The 17137-nt window shown below is 42.7% G+C and overlaps 1 protein-coding gene across 4 annotated transcripts in view; it reads left to right on the top strand.

The window, feature by feature from the left end:
- The window catches only part of lovit (loss of visual transmission), a 193007-nt gene that overhangs the window by 19760 nt on the left and 156110 nt on the right, over window positions 1-17137 (top strand). The window contains exon 3 of one of the 4 annotated variants that reach the window (XM_070216228.1): window positions 5998-6053. The exons of the other annotated variants lie outside the window; for them this stretch is intronic. Within the exon in view, the coding sequence (XP_070072329.1) occupies window positions 5998-6053 (56 nt within the window). The remainder of the gene's footprint in view (window positions 1-5997; window positions 6054-17137) is intronic. 4 annotated transcript variants of the gene reach the window in all.

Raw genomic sequence — 17137 nt, 5'->3', positions numbered from 1 at the left:
GCAGTTCAAATTTAAGAGGTTATACTCACACCATACTTGAAAATTATTCAATGTCTGATTGTAAGCCGAAACCAGACTCTATATTATTGTATGTCAAACAAAGCTTAACATCATCAGCATACATTAGTACGCGAGAATTTGTTATGATAGAGGGAAGATCGTTAATAAACAAAGTAAACAGCAAAGGGCCTAGATGATTACCCTGGGGCACTCCAGATGTCACGCGGATCATTTTAGAAACAGCGTTCTTAAATATAACCCTCTGAGTCCTCCCATTTAAATAACTTGAAATCCAAGTTAAAAGATTTCATGGAAACCCAAGCAAGTCTAGTTTGAATAAAAGAAGAGATTGGTTAACGGAGTCAAAGGCTTTACTGAAGTCTGTATATATAACGTCGGTCTGCATTTTATTGTTAAATCCATTAATTACAATAGATGACAATTCAAGTAGGTTGGTGGTAGTCGATCTTTGCCTAACGAAACCATGCTGACACGGTAATATTAGCGAGGAACATAAATGTTGCAAATGGGATGTGATGAGACGTTCAAAGGCTTTTGGAATTGCCGACAGTTTAGAAATACCTCTATAATTCTGGGCATCCGCCTTCGCACCCTTTTTGTGAAGTGGAATAATAAAAGAGTCCTTCCAGATAGTTGGAAAAACTGATGATGAAATAGATAAATGAAAGAGTTTAAGAATAGGTTTGCAAATGGTTGATGCACAGAACTTAAGCACACACCCAAGAAGTCCATCAGGACCGGCAGAGTAAGTTGGCGTTGTTGTTGTTAAATCTCTTAAGAGAGAACTTTCGGTAATTATAGGTGAAAAAATACAATTTGCCCCTTTTAAGGGATTACGGTAGTTTGATTCTGACCATGAAGAAGAGCAATAAGTAGTTTGGAAAAAGTCGGAAAATAAATCAGCAATTTCAGAGTCAGTCGATGCCTCCATTGAGTTAAATCGAACCGATGAAGGCAAAGCTGATGACTTACGCTTTGCGTTGACAAAGTTTTAAAACTGCTTCGGATCATTTGTAAATTTAAATTTACAACGATTCAAATGCATAGAATAGCAATGACTGTTAAGGACATTAAAATCAGATCGAGCCACCACATATTTCGAAAAATCAGATGGCTTACCCGATTTTTTATTCTTTTTATAAGTGTTTGTTTTAAGATTTTTTAGTCTTTGAAGCGCATTTGTAAACCAGGGGGGCCTATTCGGCTTTGGAGGAAGCCTATCAGGAACGCATTCATTAAAAAAAGTGTTTAGAACGCTATAGAAAAGTTCAGTTGCACTTTCGATGTCCACACAGTTTTAAAGATCTTTCCAATCGTATTGCGAAATCATTAAATTAAGTTTATTATAGTCACATTTCCGAAAGCATCTCATTTTAGTTGGAGAAACTAAAGGAGAGAGGGTATCAAGGTAGGGGAGGCAAATTGTCAATTCCATAGTTGGATGGTATCGGTCTTCTGGTACCACAAGAGCGTCAATTCTAGATACTGTGACTTCAGACGGCTCTGAAACAAACACAAGATCTAATTGTCTATTTAATGAATTTCGTATAAAGCTAACCTGCTGTAACGATAATTCTAAAAGGCCATCCACAAAATCATGGGTGGATAAAGGTAAATCGACAAGTGAGTCAGAAGGGGGGGTCCAAGACATATCAGGGAGATTAAAGTCACCCAAAACAATGAAAAGGTCTCTATTGGAAAAGAAGGATAGAATAGATTTAATAGCAGATAGATGTTGCTCATAAATTATTAGGTCAGAGCCAGGCGGAATATACGAACATGTAATAAAAATAGACAAGGCTTGCAGGGAAACTTTCACACAAACAAATTCAATGTCATTAGAGGCATGAGAGTGAATTCTCTCAGAACTTATGGTGGAGGTGACGGCAATTACAACGCCGCCCCCCCTACGGGAAATCGGTTCTGTAGGTATTAAAATTGTTAGACAGAACTTCAGAGTCGGTTATCTCTGGTTTCAGCAAAGTTTCAGTAAAAGCCAAGATATCGTCCGTAAATGCCGAGGAGTCAGCATAAAGCTTGGGTAGCTTCATGTTAAGTCCTCTAACATTTTGGTAAGCCAAAAATAAACTTTTTAGTTTTTTGGCGCCGTGGAAGGCCTGTTATTTGTTCTCGGTTTATTTGGAACAAATTCTTTGATTACTAGATCATCATTAAGCCAAAAGCTTTCAGAAAGTAGTATATTAAACACATCAGGCGGGGCAAAAATTTTGAAGGACGATATCCTACGGGCATATGAAATTCTAAATTGTTCCACCGCAATATCCTCGGATGGGAATTTTTCACGAATAAATTCCATAACATCCTCAGATGTGGTATCAGGCGTAAATCTTGAAACAAACAATTGCTTCCTATGTGGGACAACTGAGAGTATCTTACGCCCCCCAGCAGCGGTCTGAACATTTCCCAGCTGTAAGCCAGAAACGCCTCGTTTGGATACAACTGGGAGTTTCTTCCGCCCCAAAGCGGCAGTCTGTACGTCACTCGGCTGAGAGACAGAAACAGCACCTACTGAACCTGTGGGCATGGTCGGCACCGAATTGATTGACTCCGCCGGCTCTGAGGATTTTATTGGAGCCTGACTTTCAGATATAGGGATTACACCGGAACTAGCTGAGTCTATTGGCACAGGTGGTTCACCTACCCCTGTGTCAGCAGAAGCGGCTGCAGCTACCAGGTTAGGATTTAAGGTGGCTTCTACATTCGCATTTACTGTCGTTGAGCTAGCTTTTTTCGTTTGGGCGACTCGGTTAAAAGTTTTTTGTTATTAAATTGGTCGCAAACGGAATTGAACCCGTCATTAAGCTGTTTAAAAACTCGTGAAAGGTTCAATAGGCCGTCTCGAGTCTGCCCCATAAAGCTGCCCATCTCAGTTGTCAATTCCCTGCAGGACCCACATGTCCACATGAGACCAGTACGCAGTTCAATGTAGTCTCTTACTCTGCCGGTAAAACCTGCACATTTAACGTGCATCATCCCTTCGCAGAGCCAACAGAAAATAAAAGAGCCTTTAGGTGTCGTCGAAAGAGTACAATTTTTCTTAGAACAGACGAGAGCCATTATAAGAAACAAAGTAATTAAAAAGAGTACAAAAAATTAAAATTTGAAAATGTGAAAAATACCACGAGTAAATTTGGCACTGGGATCAAATTCCAAAACCACAAAAACACAAAACACGAAATTTTAAGAGCGCGAGATCGCGAATTAAGTCGAGAGCACGAGAGCGCGAGAGAAGAGTGTTCAATCGACTGAGCGTGGCTTATGGGGCACCAACAACTAAACGCACGAACAGTCACAATGTTAAGCAAGTGAGAGAGAGACTATGAGAAAAGCACCCAAGAGTCTACAAGAAATTTGGCAGGTTCCGAGAGAGCGAAATTACAGTTATAATAGAGCGGAGAAGAGAGAGAGAGAAAGAGAGAGAATACAAGAGCAAATTTAGAGAGTGCAAATAACACCAACAAAGCCAAGATATTAAACAAATCTAATGGAAATTGTTAAAATAACTACGTTAACTAACGTTATTTTTGACGTTTAAAACCAAATATCACAGTAGTCTTTTTAAAATAAAAATCACAAATAACTGTTATTTACGGTCCCTGCTGAAAAGAGCATGATGATCCTTTAGCAGCTCATGGGGGAATTCACAAAACAATTGAGCGGACTCGGCAGTTTTATTTTTGGCCTGGACTAGTTCCACACTCAGAAAATGAATCGCCCTGAATTTTAGAAAATCGCCTATGGATTTGCTTCACTGGCGATTTTTTTCTTTAAAATAAAAAAATTTTCTACTGGTAAAGAAAATTTTCTTCCAATTAATCAAAATTCATTAAATTCAAGAAATATTCCAGAAATATAGAAAAAAATCGCCAGTAAAGCAAATCCATAGGCGATTTTCTAAAATTTTTTTTTGAGTGCAGGTGTTAAGAAATATGTGAACTGTTGTGAAACTTGCAAGGCTTCTAAAGCACCCAATTATCCGCTAAGATCCCCACTAGCCAAGCCCTCAGAATCCGAACGATTTTTCCAGAAGCTATATATAGATTTCCTTGGACCTTATCCTAGATCGCGAAACGAAAACATTGGCATATTTATAGTCCTTGATTATCTGTCCAAATTTGTGTTTTTGCAACCTGTGAAGAAGATTACTGCGGACGTTGTGGTGAAATATCTGCAGACAGAATTATTTCACGTATTCGTCGTTCCGGATGTGATAATTTCGGACAATGGATCTTAGTTCCGGTCGCAGACATTTAAGAAACTTTTAGATGAGTACAAAGTCAATCACGCTTTTACGGCTGTTCATGCTCCGCAAGGGAATTCTGCAGAACGAGTAAATCGTTCGGTGGTCGCGGCTAACCGCTAATATGTTAAGGACGACCAGAAAGAATGGGACAAGTATTTGTCACATATATGCTGCGCTTTGAGGTCAGCAGTGCATTCCAGTGTAGGTACTAGTCCGTACTATATGGCCTTTGGGCAGCAAATGATTACCTCGGGAACGAAACATTCAAGCAAAACAACTTTGCTGAAGGCTACAACGCCAAGCTGGGCCCAAGATTTCTTAAAGCCCGAGTTAGGAAAAGTTAGGCGAAGCTTACTATGCTCTGGAAGATATGCAGGGGAAGTTTTTGGGCAAATATCACGCCAAGGACATACGGCAATAGCTGGCTACACGCGGAATCAGTCCTGGTTATTCTGCAATCCCCAGCTTGATTTTGGCAAGGGGAATTTGTAAGGGCGCGTGTACCAGATAGGTACCTAAAATTCTGAGGCTTATAGTGTATTTAGACTACTAGAATCATTTTTGATGCAAGTCGTTTAGATTATAATTATAGATGCGGCCTTAAATCATACGAATTTGAAGAAAAATTACATAAAAGTCGGACGTTACTTTTGTATTCCTTTACATTTTCTAGTAAATTTTCGAACCTTCGTCGAACATTCGAGAAAATTTTCTCTTCTATCCACAGGGTTCCTATGCAAAAAAAATCAGAACATTCTACTTTGCGTCGCATGTCAATGATTCGCCCAGACCTGCACCGGCGAAGCTTAGCAACATTTTCTTTGCGGATGCCTAGCAACATTTGGGCTTAGAAACATTTGGGAGAAGTAGAGCAACATGCTGCGCTCCTAATAGGTCCGGGAAAACTGTGGCTGTGTAGGTTGATCGAGAGCAAGGAGTTGCAAAAAATTTCGCGCCTCTCCGTTGCTGAATGGAGTGGTGGAATAGCGGCTTGGCGGCGTCATGGCGGCCCATATATAAGGCGGTCCACTGGCGGCCATAACAGCCATAAACAAAGTGAATTTGCAAGTGTGTGAAAGTAAAAGTGGGTAAAAGAAAAGATGCAGCTTCAACCTAGCTTTAGCGTTCACTTCCAATAACGTTTGTGTGATTTTTTGGCCACTTGCAACTGCAGTGGCTCGCGAAAGGTGAGTGAAAGATTGCGATTTGAGGGTGGCTAGACCGCTAATTTAGGCTTTGTGGCACAGGACCAACGAACGCTTCGAGGCAGAATCCACTGAGAAGCGGTACTACCACAGGGCGTCTCAACTAGTGGCATCTGAGGCGCGAGTCGCCACTATTGGACAACGGCGCTTTTAAGCGCCACCCAAAGAGAATTGCATAACCGCGTCATCGAAGCCAGACGAGCCATACATCGGCCAGACGCATAGGAAAGGGCGCAGCTTCCGGAATTTTCCTGCAGACACAGCTTTCTTTTCCGACCATTTCTTTTTCCTCCTAAATCGGAGCTCCCAATCCATCGGAATTTATAACATCAGATTTTAGTTGATTAAGTTAACTTTTCTTTTTTTTATTACTTTTATTTAAAACCAAAAAAAAACGATAAACAAAAGGCTTTAAAACAAAACCAGAACAAAAGTCGAACGTGGCGCGAGCAAAACAAACAAAGGGAGGCAGGCGAAATTTGCTTTTAAATATCTTTTACTCCACAGATGCGGTAGCCTCGTATGGAAGCGCTTTCAACGTAGGATGCGGCACTGGTAATAAAGTGAGTCAAACTTATACTACTTAAACAATTTAACTCTAAAAATTTTGCGAGTCAAAAATAGGCCAAAGAGCACAGGCGCAATGCATCGCGACAACTAAAAGCGAAGCAAGGAAGAGAGAAGAACATTGCGCGCTAACATCCCTCCCTTTTCCCCTCGCCAACACTTGGGCGCATGAGCAGCGGCGTCAACGTTCGCTAGCAAGCACGCATGCGCGCCTGGTAGTTTTATCTCGGCCTGCTGACGATGTTTTCGTTCTAGCGGATGCGCGTATGGTTTCTGTTTTGTTGTCGTATTTAATTGGTTTTATATGTTTGGCAGCTCGGCCTGCGGTCGCGAAATTTGCTGATTAAGATTTGCGAATGCAATCTATGGCACAACCAATTTAGAATATATTTTGAGTTAATGTTTAAATGTTAATTGATATTTTTTTTAATTACGTCCCCCTTATTAGTTTTTAGTAAATAAATTATAATGTATTGCTAAAGGAAATTATAGTAGTTGAACTCGGGCTGGGGCAGCGCAGGTAGGATGTGAAGGGGCCGTTGAAGGAAGTCTTTCAAACGAAGAAACGGCCAAGGTAGGGTGGGCTATCCACCACAACAAAATCAGTGGTTGTATGTAAAATGTGTATGTCTTAGAACGTCAGGTTTCAAGTTCGTAGTTATGTTTTGACATGTCTATATGTATCTGAAAGACGAAGTTGTCGCAGCACGCTAATTTTATGATAGGCTGACAACGCATAGGCCTTTTCGGTGCAACACCATTAATCCACCCCTCAAGCCGACGAGCACAGCCGATAGACAAAAGCGTGCGTTGCATCGGAGAGTTTTTCCATCGGCCTAAATTAACGTTATTCGTTACAGACAAACAATTTAAAATAATTACACTGTGCATCATTTTTACTGCTTTTTAAATTTACCTCGATGGATGCTATATTTTTGGATTCGTTACGAATTCCCAAGTTAAACTGCGTTTTCCAAAAAGTTCCCCGACGCAAGGATTCTTAGCAAAAGGACCTCAAAGTTCGAAAAATGCTGAAATTGGCCTACTTTCCAGAGCTCTCAAAGGCAAATGGATGCATGTTTTGGTTCGATGTTAAAGTTTTTTAAAAGATACACTCTTTATCTTTCAAACCCCATACTTAGAATAATTTTAGGATTTTTTTAAGGCAGAAATAAATTTCAGAAAACATAGTCAAAAAACTTAAAAACATACAGCTGCGGTCAAAATAGTAGTAGTGTTGCCGCCCTGTGTTTTTAAAAGTTTGATGTTGTAACTTTTTTTATCCAATTAGTCTAATAGTAAAATTATAATCAATACAATATTACCAGGAAAATATCAATTACAACTACAAACTTTTAAATACACAGGGCGGCACTATTACTTTTTTAACCGCAGCTGTATACTTTTATGATTTTTGACTATGTTTTCTAGAATTCATTTCTGCCTTAAAAAAAAACCTATCTAGCCATGTCCGTCTGTCCGTTTCAATGCGAATCTCTCAGTTTTAAAGTTATCGCGATGAAGCTTTCCCGAAAGTCATATTTCTATTGCAGGTAGTACATATGTCGGTGCGAGCCGGATCGGACCACTATATCTTAAGGCTCCCATAGGAATATTCAAACAAATACAAGAAAATTCATTGTAACTTGGTAGGAAGAAGGCGTTTTGATTTTTTGACAACTTAAAAACAAAATTTAAATAGACACGCTGAATCTGGAATCCCTGGAACTGCACCGAGTGAGCATCAAACTATAGGTATTTACTTAATCTGCAAGGGTATATAAGCTTCGGACGGACGAAGTTAGCTTCCTTTCTTGTTTGATTTCAGTTTTTGAAAATAACAGTTATTTTCGGGCCCTGGTTTTTTGTTCAAATTTGTACCTCTTACGCGGCTCTTAATTATTTTAGTAATTAATGTGATTTTTTTAGATTTTTATGTCAATCCTTTCTGGGTGGAATTTGCTAGATGGGTGCCTGCCATCCGAACCAGCTCCAGAGGACGAGCAAGTTGTGTAATGATATATGGTACAAATAAAAATACAAAAAAATAAAAAATAAATAAAAATACAAAAAATACAAATACAAATACATTATTATCCAACTGAGGAATGTAGAAAATGAAAACCTGCACCTACTGCCAGTATATACTATTTGTAATCATTGGGAATAAGATTCTGGACGATAATATATTGTTTTAAACCATGCCCGATTAAATGAAAGTGCATTGGAGATTGTAACACAAGGTTGGGAGAAGCCTTAATGAAGCCCGTAATGCCAAAGACAAAGGAACAGACGTTAATGGCCGGCACCTAATGGACTTGATTGAGCTGTTCGGCTTCACGGTGGTCAATGGAAGGACGTCAGGCGATCCTTTGGGCGATTACACCTTTATAAGAAATGAAGCTCGGTCTACAATCGACCGATGTATGGCACGCGGCACATGGATAAAAACCATCAAAGTAAGTGAGCAGTCAAATATTGTCTGACCATCTGCAGCTGGAAGTTACAGTCACTCTCTCCACAACATTGACCGCAGTCACAGCGCCGCTTGGACTTCTACCAAGTCTGACTTGGCGAAATGGAGAAAAGGAGAACTATAGGACAATGTTGGACCGAAACCTGGCATCAAGTTGTGTGGCAGATTTGAAAACCCCTGATAAAATTGAAGGGTTTCTTAAAGATTGCAATTTTAAAGCCGCTAATACACGAGGTCGAAGAAAGCCCAGAGACTTTAAACAAAAGTGGAGCATTGTGAGGCAGCTCAAATGCTTTCTTTTAACATGCTAAGGCAGGTTAAATCAACAAATTCAGCAACAGCAGCGGTAATGTATCATGAAACCAACGCCGCATATAAGTTAACTTGTCAAAATTCTCGGATACGATTTTACATTTACATTGGAGTACTTTTAAAAACCTCATTTGAAGTTTGTTGGGGCGGGGGTGGATATTGTAGGATATGATGAGTTCCAGGGAAAAAGCGGCGAGAAACCGATCAGAAATAATGTCGAAAACAATGTGAAAAACTTTCGGGGTTCTGCGCGACGTGCGGCTGTTTATTGTTACACTTGTAAATAGGAATTGGTTAAGCCTAGCTTATTTTAGAAGCTCCAGAGCGGAGCGGAGAGTTGCGGAAGAGTTGGAGAGGGACATCTGGAGAAAACTGCCGCTCGACACTCCATCCCGAAATTAAACGCCCTTTTGGCGTGAATAAAGTTAATTTGTAAAATCAATGGAAGTTAATGCAAATAATCTAGGAATCCATTTCCGTAATCTTCTAGCCCCTCCTGACTGGACGCATCCTGCACTTTGCAATGCCGTGGGTACAAAATCAGATTTTAGATGGGTATGTAACACGGCAAGTAGTGGAAAATATAATGGCAATGATAAAAAAAAGAAAAGCACCCGGCCAGATAGGATACCATCGGAATTCATTAAGTACGCTATACCTCAATTCACATCCAGCCTTGTCACTGCATTCAACAAGTTCTTGGAATCCGAAACAGTCCCACTTAATTCATTCGTAAGAAGCGTTTGATCATGGATAGTTGAGAACTGGGTCCTTGCTCAATAAATTCTGTAAGTTTGGGATACATTTTTCGATATTTTTAATACGAAAATATACATTTGATTGACAAGAAGAAGAAGATAAAAGCTGTGTAGTTGAGTTTTTCAATCAGGCTCCGAGAAAAGTGTCTCATATCAACACACCCTCACCATTAAAAACACAAACTTACGGCCAAACGACGACGCACGGCTCACTGACCGTGGAGCAACGCACTTCATGAAAATTAGCACTTTGCTTTCCAAGGAGCTGAACTATTTCTTCACTAATTTTTTTCGGCAAAAGCTGCAAAAAACCGGGGAAAGGCAGGAAAACGCAGACGAGTTGAACCGGCGTGGGAAAAGTAAACAAGACTAGAGGTGGTAACCGTCTGTTGGTCGCAGACGCAGTAAGTTGCCTAACACTGTACATGTTGAGCTAACAAACCTTTTTGCCAGCTATTTTAAATAAATCACAAGGCGAGATAAATTCAATTCAATACTTCAGTTTATTAGCTTAATGAATGTGCAAGGGCTACGGGCTTTGCGAACACCGCAGCTTGCAATCTACAACAACAATGAAATGTATGCGCTGGCGACGGACCGTAGGCGTTGAGAGGCGGGCTCAGACTGACAAGTCCCATTAATAGAGAGATAAGAGGAGCCGCTTAGAAATGAGTGATTCTGACTCTCTCTTTAGTTGGAGTGGTTTGCCGCTGCGCTCAACATACTCCCCCCGTTGGAAGCCTGTCTTTCAACTTCATCATTGATGGGCAGCAGGCACAACTTATTGACAGCTCTCCTGATGTCACAAGTGGACGTCTTCAGATCAGCAACTCGGCAAACGCCATCTCGTCCAGGAATAAGTGCGCTCACCCTAGCTAAGGGCCACCTCATGGGAGGTAGATTTTCATCCTTTATCAGAACTACGTCGTTGACCTTCAGCATTCGTTCAGGAGACCGCCATTTGGTGCGTTGTTGCAGAAGAGTAAGGTACTCCTTCTCCCATCGGGACCAAAATAGTTGCTGCAGATATGTTACACGCTGCCAGCCATCCAAGCGGTTATAATTGAGCTTGGTTAGATCGGGCTCAATGATAGTAGTAGAAGGGCCACCAAAAAGTAGGTGGGCAGGAGTCAAAACATCGAGATCATCTGGATTCTCTGAAATGGATAGCAAGGGGCGAGAGTTAATGATTGACGCAATCTGACAAACCAAAGTGCGAAGCTTATCAAAACTCAGCGTTTGGCGGCCAGCAGAGCGGTAGAAATGATGTTTGGCCGTCTTGACTGCTGCCTCCCACAATCCGCCAAAGTGTGGTGAGCGAGGCGGAATAAATTGCCAGTCGATTCCCTCCGCCAAGCAAGGTTTATAAACAGACTGCATATGGGAATCGCTAAGCAGCAGCCGCTTCAAATCCGCCAACTCATTTTTTGCTCCTACAAAGTTGGTAGCATTGTCCGACCAAATTTGACTAGGCTTTCCACGTGTAGAAATGAATCTTTTCAAAGCACTTGAAAACGAAGCAGTTGTTAGATCCTTGACAAGCTCTAAGTGCACAGCCTTGCTTGTAAAGCAGATGAACACGCATACGTAGCACTTGATGGGAGACCTGGTGCGAACTTCTGATTTGTGGAAGAAAGGTCCACAATAGTCGACGCCAGAAACTGCAAAGGCCCGTACGCACTCCAAACGTTCCTTCGGAAGATTGGCCATGATTGGTTCCAGAAATTTGGGCCTGGCCCGGAAGCACTCCACACAGCCTTTCACGACATTGGAGACAGTTCGCAGTCCTCCAATAGGCCAGTATTGTAGCCGGATGCTTGCCAACAGTGGAAGTGCATGATGAGCGCTAAGGTGAGTTGGTGACGACGTGGCACTATTATTGGATGGCGAGCCTCATACGCAAGTGTTGAATTTTCGAGGCGTCCACCAACTCGAAGAAGGCCACATGCATCTATGAAGGGCAAGAGCGAAGCAATTGAACTTGATATCTTAACAATGCCATTTGAACGAAGCTCCTTTATATCCTCCCATAAATGAGCAAGTTGGACACCTCGCCAGAGCATATATGTCCCACGTTGCACATCAGATACCACTCGGTTTGCCACGAAGACGTTGAATTTGAAAGGCTCATTACCGATCCAGGATAGCGCCACAGAGGAATCACACCAGCAGTAAAAAGGACCATTGAAGATACCCATTTTAATAACTTTATTGATTAGCTTGGCTAATAGCAGGGCGCCACATAACTCCAGCTTAGGTACAGATAATGTTTTGAGATGCGCTACTCGGGATTTGGAACATAAGAGATGGCTGCTGGCTGGAGAAGTGCCCCTAGACACCACATATACGCAAGCTCCGTAAGCTTCCTCGCTGGCATCGCAGAAACCATGAATTTCAACATCAGTTTCTGAAGGAAGCAAAAATCTTGGGAATGATATGCGATGGACGCTTTGAGAACTGATGCACATTTCGATCCAGCAGGTGTTACGGGCCAAGGGCAAACTTTCATCCCAATCCAATTTGTCCTTGCAGAGTTGTTGAAGAAACACCTTGGCCTTTGTGATTACTGGGCCAAGAAGGCCTAGAGGGTCATAGAAACGAGCAATGGTGGCCAGAACAGATCGTCGGCAGGCCTTGGAGCCGGGATCTAGAGACGATAAAGAGAACAGCAGCTCGTCTGTTGCCGGATCCCAAGCAAGACCAAGAGTTTTGTCATCATCTGACACATCCTTCAAAACCTCGGGGTGGCTGGTGCACCACTTTCGTAACTTGAAGTCACCTCGAGCTAGTATCTCAGTGGTCTGTCGCATTTTCTCGATCGCCTCACCAACAGAGCTACCACCGGAGATGAAATCATCGACATAGAAATCTTGTTGCAGAGCAACTGAGCCAGCAGGGAAGGAATCCCTCTCATCAATGGCCAGCTGGTGCATTGCTCGAACAGAAAGGAACGAGGCAGGCTTGGTTCCGTAGGTCACTGTATACAGTTTGTAAGCTTCGAGCTCTTTGTCCGGCTCGTCTCGCCATAAAATGCATTGCAAGTAGTTATCGGGTTCACTCACCCTTACGCACCGATACATCTTGCAAATGTCTCCAGTCAGAGCCACCTGATAAGTACGAAATTTTATCAAAATGTTAAACAGCCTTGGCTGTATAACGGGCCCGGCCTTTAGGACATCATTAAGAGACGACCCGGAGGAGGCTAAAGCCGATCCATCGAAAACAACGCGAAGCTTGGTTGTTGTGCTATCCTCCTTTAGAACACAATGGTGCGGCAGGAAATACTTGCAAAGGACCACAGCCTCGGGGCTGACTCGGGACATGTGGTTTAACTCCAAGTATTCCTTAATAAAGGCCACATATTGACGCTTTAAATGGGGATTCCTTTGCAGCGTGCGTTCAAGGTTAAGAAATCTCCGGTGTGCCTGTGTGTAGGAATCGCCAAGGGCTTTAGCATGTTGCTTCAACGGCAAACGAACGGAGTAAGCGCCAGAGGGAAGACGATGGAAGTTTTTGATAAAATGATCCTCACACTCCAGCTCTTCCTTGCTGGCTATTATGATTCCACTGTCGAGATTTTCGACTTCCCAAAATCGCCTAACCAGATCCTCCAACCGGACATTATGCAGTGTAGCTCCATTTCCAAGCCTTGGGATGCCAAAAGAGATGTATTGCCGCGAAGCCTATCTCCACCACCAGTCACGATCCAGCCAAGACGAGTCTTCTGCAGTAGAGGCAACCCATGAACCAGCTTAATTTGGCCCACGCATAACAGGTCATAAAATAGGCCAGCACCAAGTAGCATGTCAACGCGCTGGGGACAGTTGAATGCAGGGTCCGCCAACTGTATGTTAGACGGCATATTCCAATCAGCGATGTCAATAATGTAACTAGGCTGACTGTCCGTAATCGTTGGCACAACAAGCGCCGTTAGAGCAACAGAGTATTCAGAAGAACGCGACTGGAGGGAGATGTTGACTATAGATCCTTCAGAAGAAACAGCTGTATCACCAAGGCCAGTTACCGTTGCTGCTGACCGATATTTTTTTTAACTGCAACTCCTGGGCGATGCGAGATGGAATTAGGTGTAGTTGAGATCCAGAATCTAATAGGACTCGGCAAGGCACCAGGGAACCGGCTCTGTTCTTCACAAGAACTATAGCGGTGGCCAAAAGCACAACATCAGAATGAAATCCTTGGGCCGCAAGCGAGGCAGATGGCTGCGAGGGGGCGGGAGACCATGTATCGTTTATTTGATGAGCAGGAACTTGCGACGGTGAATCATCAGGGCGCAGATGGAGCAGCGTGTGGTGTTTTCCACCGCATGTGCGGCAATAGCCGGAGTTGCACGTTCGAGTGTAGTGCCCCTTCTTTAGGCAATTGAAACACAATGAAAGTCTTTTTACTTCCCCTTGCCGTAGACTAGGAGACAGATCGGAGAAGGAGCCACAGGAGTATATTCCATGACCAGGAGTATCACAAAAGAGGCAGCTGACCTGGGCACCAAGTAACGCCCTTCTGGCAGGCCTTGAAGCGGTATGGTCATGGGCCATGTTAGAAGCCAAGGCATGCTGAACGCTCTCCAGTTTCTGGCATCGCCCTTCAAGGTACGAGAGCAAATCCTCCTCGCTTGGAATCCTATCCGTTGACAAACTTTCTTCCCAGTTAGCTTGGGTTGCTGCATCCAACTTTTGCACAATCATGTATACAACCATGCAGCCTGAGATTTGCTTTAAATCTCCCAAGGCCTTAAGCGCTCGCATATGCCCAATAATTTTGTCCGAAAAGTCCCGCAATGCCACAGCAGACGCATACTCGAGCCTCTTGAGCCCAAGAATTTCATTGATGTGTGCCTGGAAAACAAGACGTTTATTATTAAAGCGCTTATTTAGGATTTCTAGTGCCGCACGATAATTGGCACCACATATTTCTAGTGATCGAACCGACTCCAGCGCAGCTCCAGCTAAGCATGACCGCAAGTGTTGAAGCTTTTCTATGTCAGCCAAGTAGGGGTCCTTATCTATCACCGAGGTAAACATGGAGAGGAAGTCAGAGTATTCGGTGTATCCACTGGAGAATGTAGGCAGTTTTACTTCGGGCAGGCGAGTCCTATGCCCTCGATCAACCATGACAGTTGACTGATCCAGGCTGGGATCAAGGCGCATAGTGGAAGATGTTGGCATTCGAAGCTGACTGTTTTAAAGTTGCAGTCTTAGCCGTGACTTGACCGTTACCATGAGCATTTCAAAATTGTCGCAAAGCTCACTGCCGATTTCCGAATAGTCTAGCTCCTCCAGCGCATTGTGGGCAAGCCTGAAGGAGGCTTGAGTATGGTCAAGAAGTTCTAGCCGAACTGTCAACTCCGCGGACCCGAGCAGACAAATCGCGTCTTTAGCTAGCGAAATATCCAGGCGCCTTAAGCTATTGTACACCGATTCGGCCTTCCACTTCAAAAACCGCACTTTATTTTCAGCCGACATACTATTATGGTCTGCCACTGTGTTGCCTTCGTCGGAATTCATCTGCGTGTATATTATATAAAGCAAACCGAAACGAACTGCACAACTCGGGAGTTTACAGTTTCAGAAGTCTTTGTTTTTGTTGTAACGGCAAGAAAGTACAGTAACCAGTTGGCGAGGCACTGTGTATTAACGAACTATGATATCAAACGAAATACTACCGCACTATATGTATATAAGCCCTTGCAAAATATGCCGATATTTATGCAATTATATAACATACGGTATTTTATTAGGACCAGCTTAAAGCGGAACCAGCCTAATGTAACTGTTGTTTTGTTGTCTTCTTTGTGCACTGTTTCTTTTGCACAAACGAATTTAATGATCTCGCCGGGGCCTCCAAATGTTGAGCTAACAAGCCTTTTTGCCAGCTATTTTAAATAAATCACAAGGCGAGATAAATTCAATTCAATACTTCAGTTTATTAGCTTTATGAATGTGCAAGGGCTACGGGCTTTGCGAACACCGCAGCTTGCAATCTACAACAACAATGAAATGTATGCGCTGGCGACGGACCGTAGGCGTTGAGAGGCGGGCTCAGACTGACAAGTCCCATTAATAGAGAGATAAGAGCAGCCGCTTAGAAATGAGTGATTCTGACTCTCTCTTTAGTTGGAGTGGTTTGCCGCTGCGCTCAACAGTACAAGAATTGTAAAACCTATCCCGTAGCGGCCACCGTTGGAGGGCGCCACATACCTTTTTTACAAAAATAGATTCGGGAATGTTATATGAGGTTTTAAACCATGTTCGATTAAATGAAAGTGCACTGATCATAGGAGATTGTAACGCAAGGTTGGGAGAAGCGCAACTTCTCGGATCTGACCAACAGTTTAGAGCAAGTTCCCTCAGGGTGGTCAATGGAAGGTCGTCAGGCGATCCTTTGGGCGATTACACCTTTATGAGAGGTGAAGCTCGGTCTGCAATCGACCTTTGTATGGCACGCGGCACGTGGGTAAAAACCATCAAAGACTTGGAAGTGAGCAGTCAAATATTTTCTGACCATCTTCCGCTGGAAGTTACAGTCACTCTCACCACAACTTCGACCGCAGTCACAGCGCCACTTTGACTTCTACCAAGTATGATTTGGACCGAAACCTGGCAACATGTTGTGGGGCAGATTTGAGAAACCCTGGTGAAATTGAAGGGTTTCTTACAGACTGTACTACCAAAGCCGTTAATACACGAGGTCGACAAAAGCCCAGAGACTTTAAACAAGAGTGGTACACGGAGCAGTGTGAGGCAGCTCGAATGCTTTCTTTTAACATTTTAACTAAGGCGGGTTAAATCCACAAATTTAGCAAGTGCGGTGGTAATGTATCATGAAGCCAACGCCGCATACAAGCTAACTTGTTAAAATGCTCGTATCCAAATGTACATTAACCAACCACTTACAGGAGAAACTTCGAAATGCAAAACTGCCCATAAATTGCACATGGAAATCGCTGCTAGGGAAAAAGTATGTCCCAATGAGTAGCAAGTACAATCTGTTTAGTGCAGCAACGCGGTCAATCTTATTTTACGGCGCACAGCTCTGGGTTATCTCAACTTATGAAGAAGTTTAAAGCCTTCTAAGATTTTTCCTGTTTATTGCTTGGCTTAGATGCCTGGCATACAGTACATAAACTGTCTGCCTAAAGTCGTCGCAACTAGAACTTGAACCAGTTGGACTAAGTATTGAGGATCTGAAGACTAGAGCGACAGCCTCTGTTGAATGCAAAATGAGTAAAACTTGATTGTAGGAGTCAAATTTTGTACTGATTTAATTATTTAAACTTAACGGTATTTATAGGTAAAAAGTGCATAGGCTAACAGAATAGGTATAAAGCAAAGTGTCGGTTATTATGCATTATTGGCAATGCGAGCAAACCCAGTTACAATTCAGCAGAATAAGCTTGTGCCAATAAGTGGGTCATTGATAATGTTGCTGACGGCTTGACCCGATATATGATACTTTAGAGCGCTGACTTATAACTATTGCTGCGACTGAACATTCTCCCGGCCGTTGAACAAGTGTT

Source organism: Drosophila takahashii, chromosome 3R, assembly GCF_030179915.1.
Source record: "Drosophila takahashii strain IR98-3 E-12201 chromosome 3R, DtakHiC1v2, whole genome shotgun sequence".
Lineage (NCBI taxonomy): Eukaryota > Metazoa > Arthropoda > Insecta > Diptera > Drosophilidae > Drosophila > Drosophila takahashii.
Note: the sequence above shows the minus strand (reverse complement) of the source record. Positions and strands in the feature narration are given on the sequence as shown.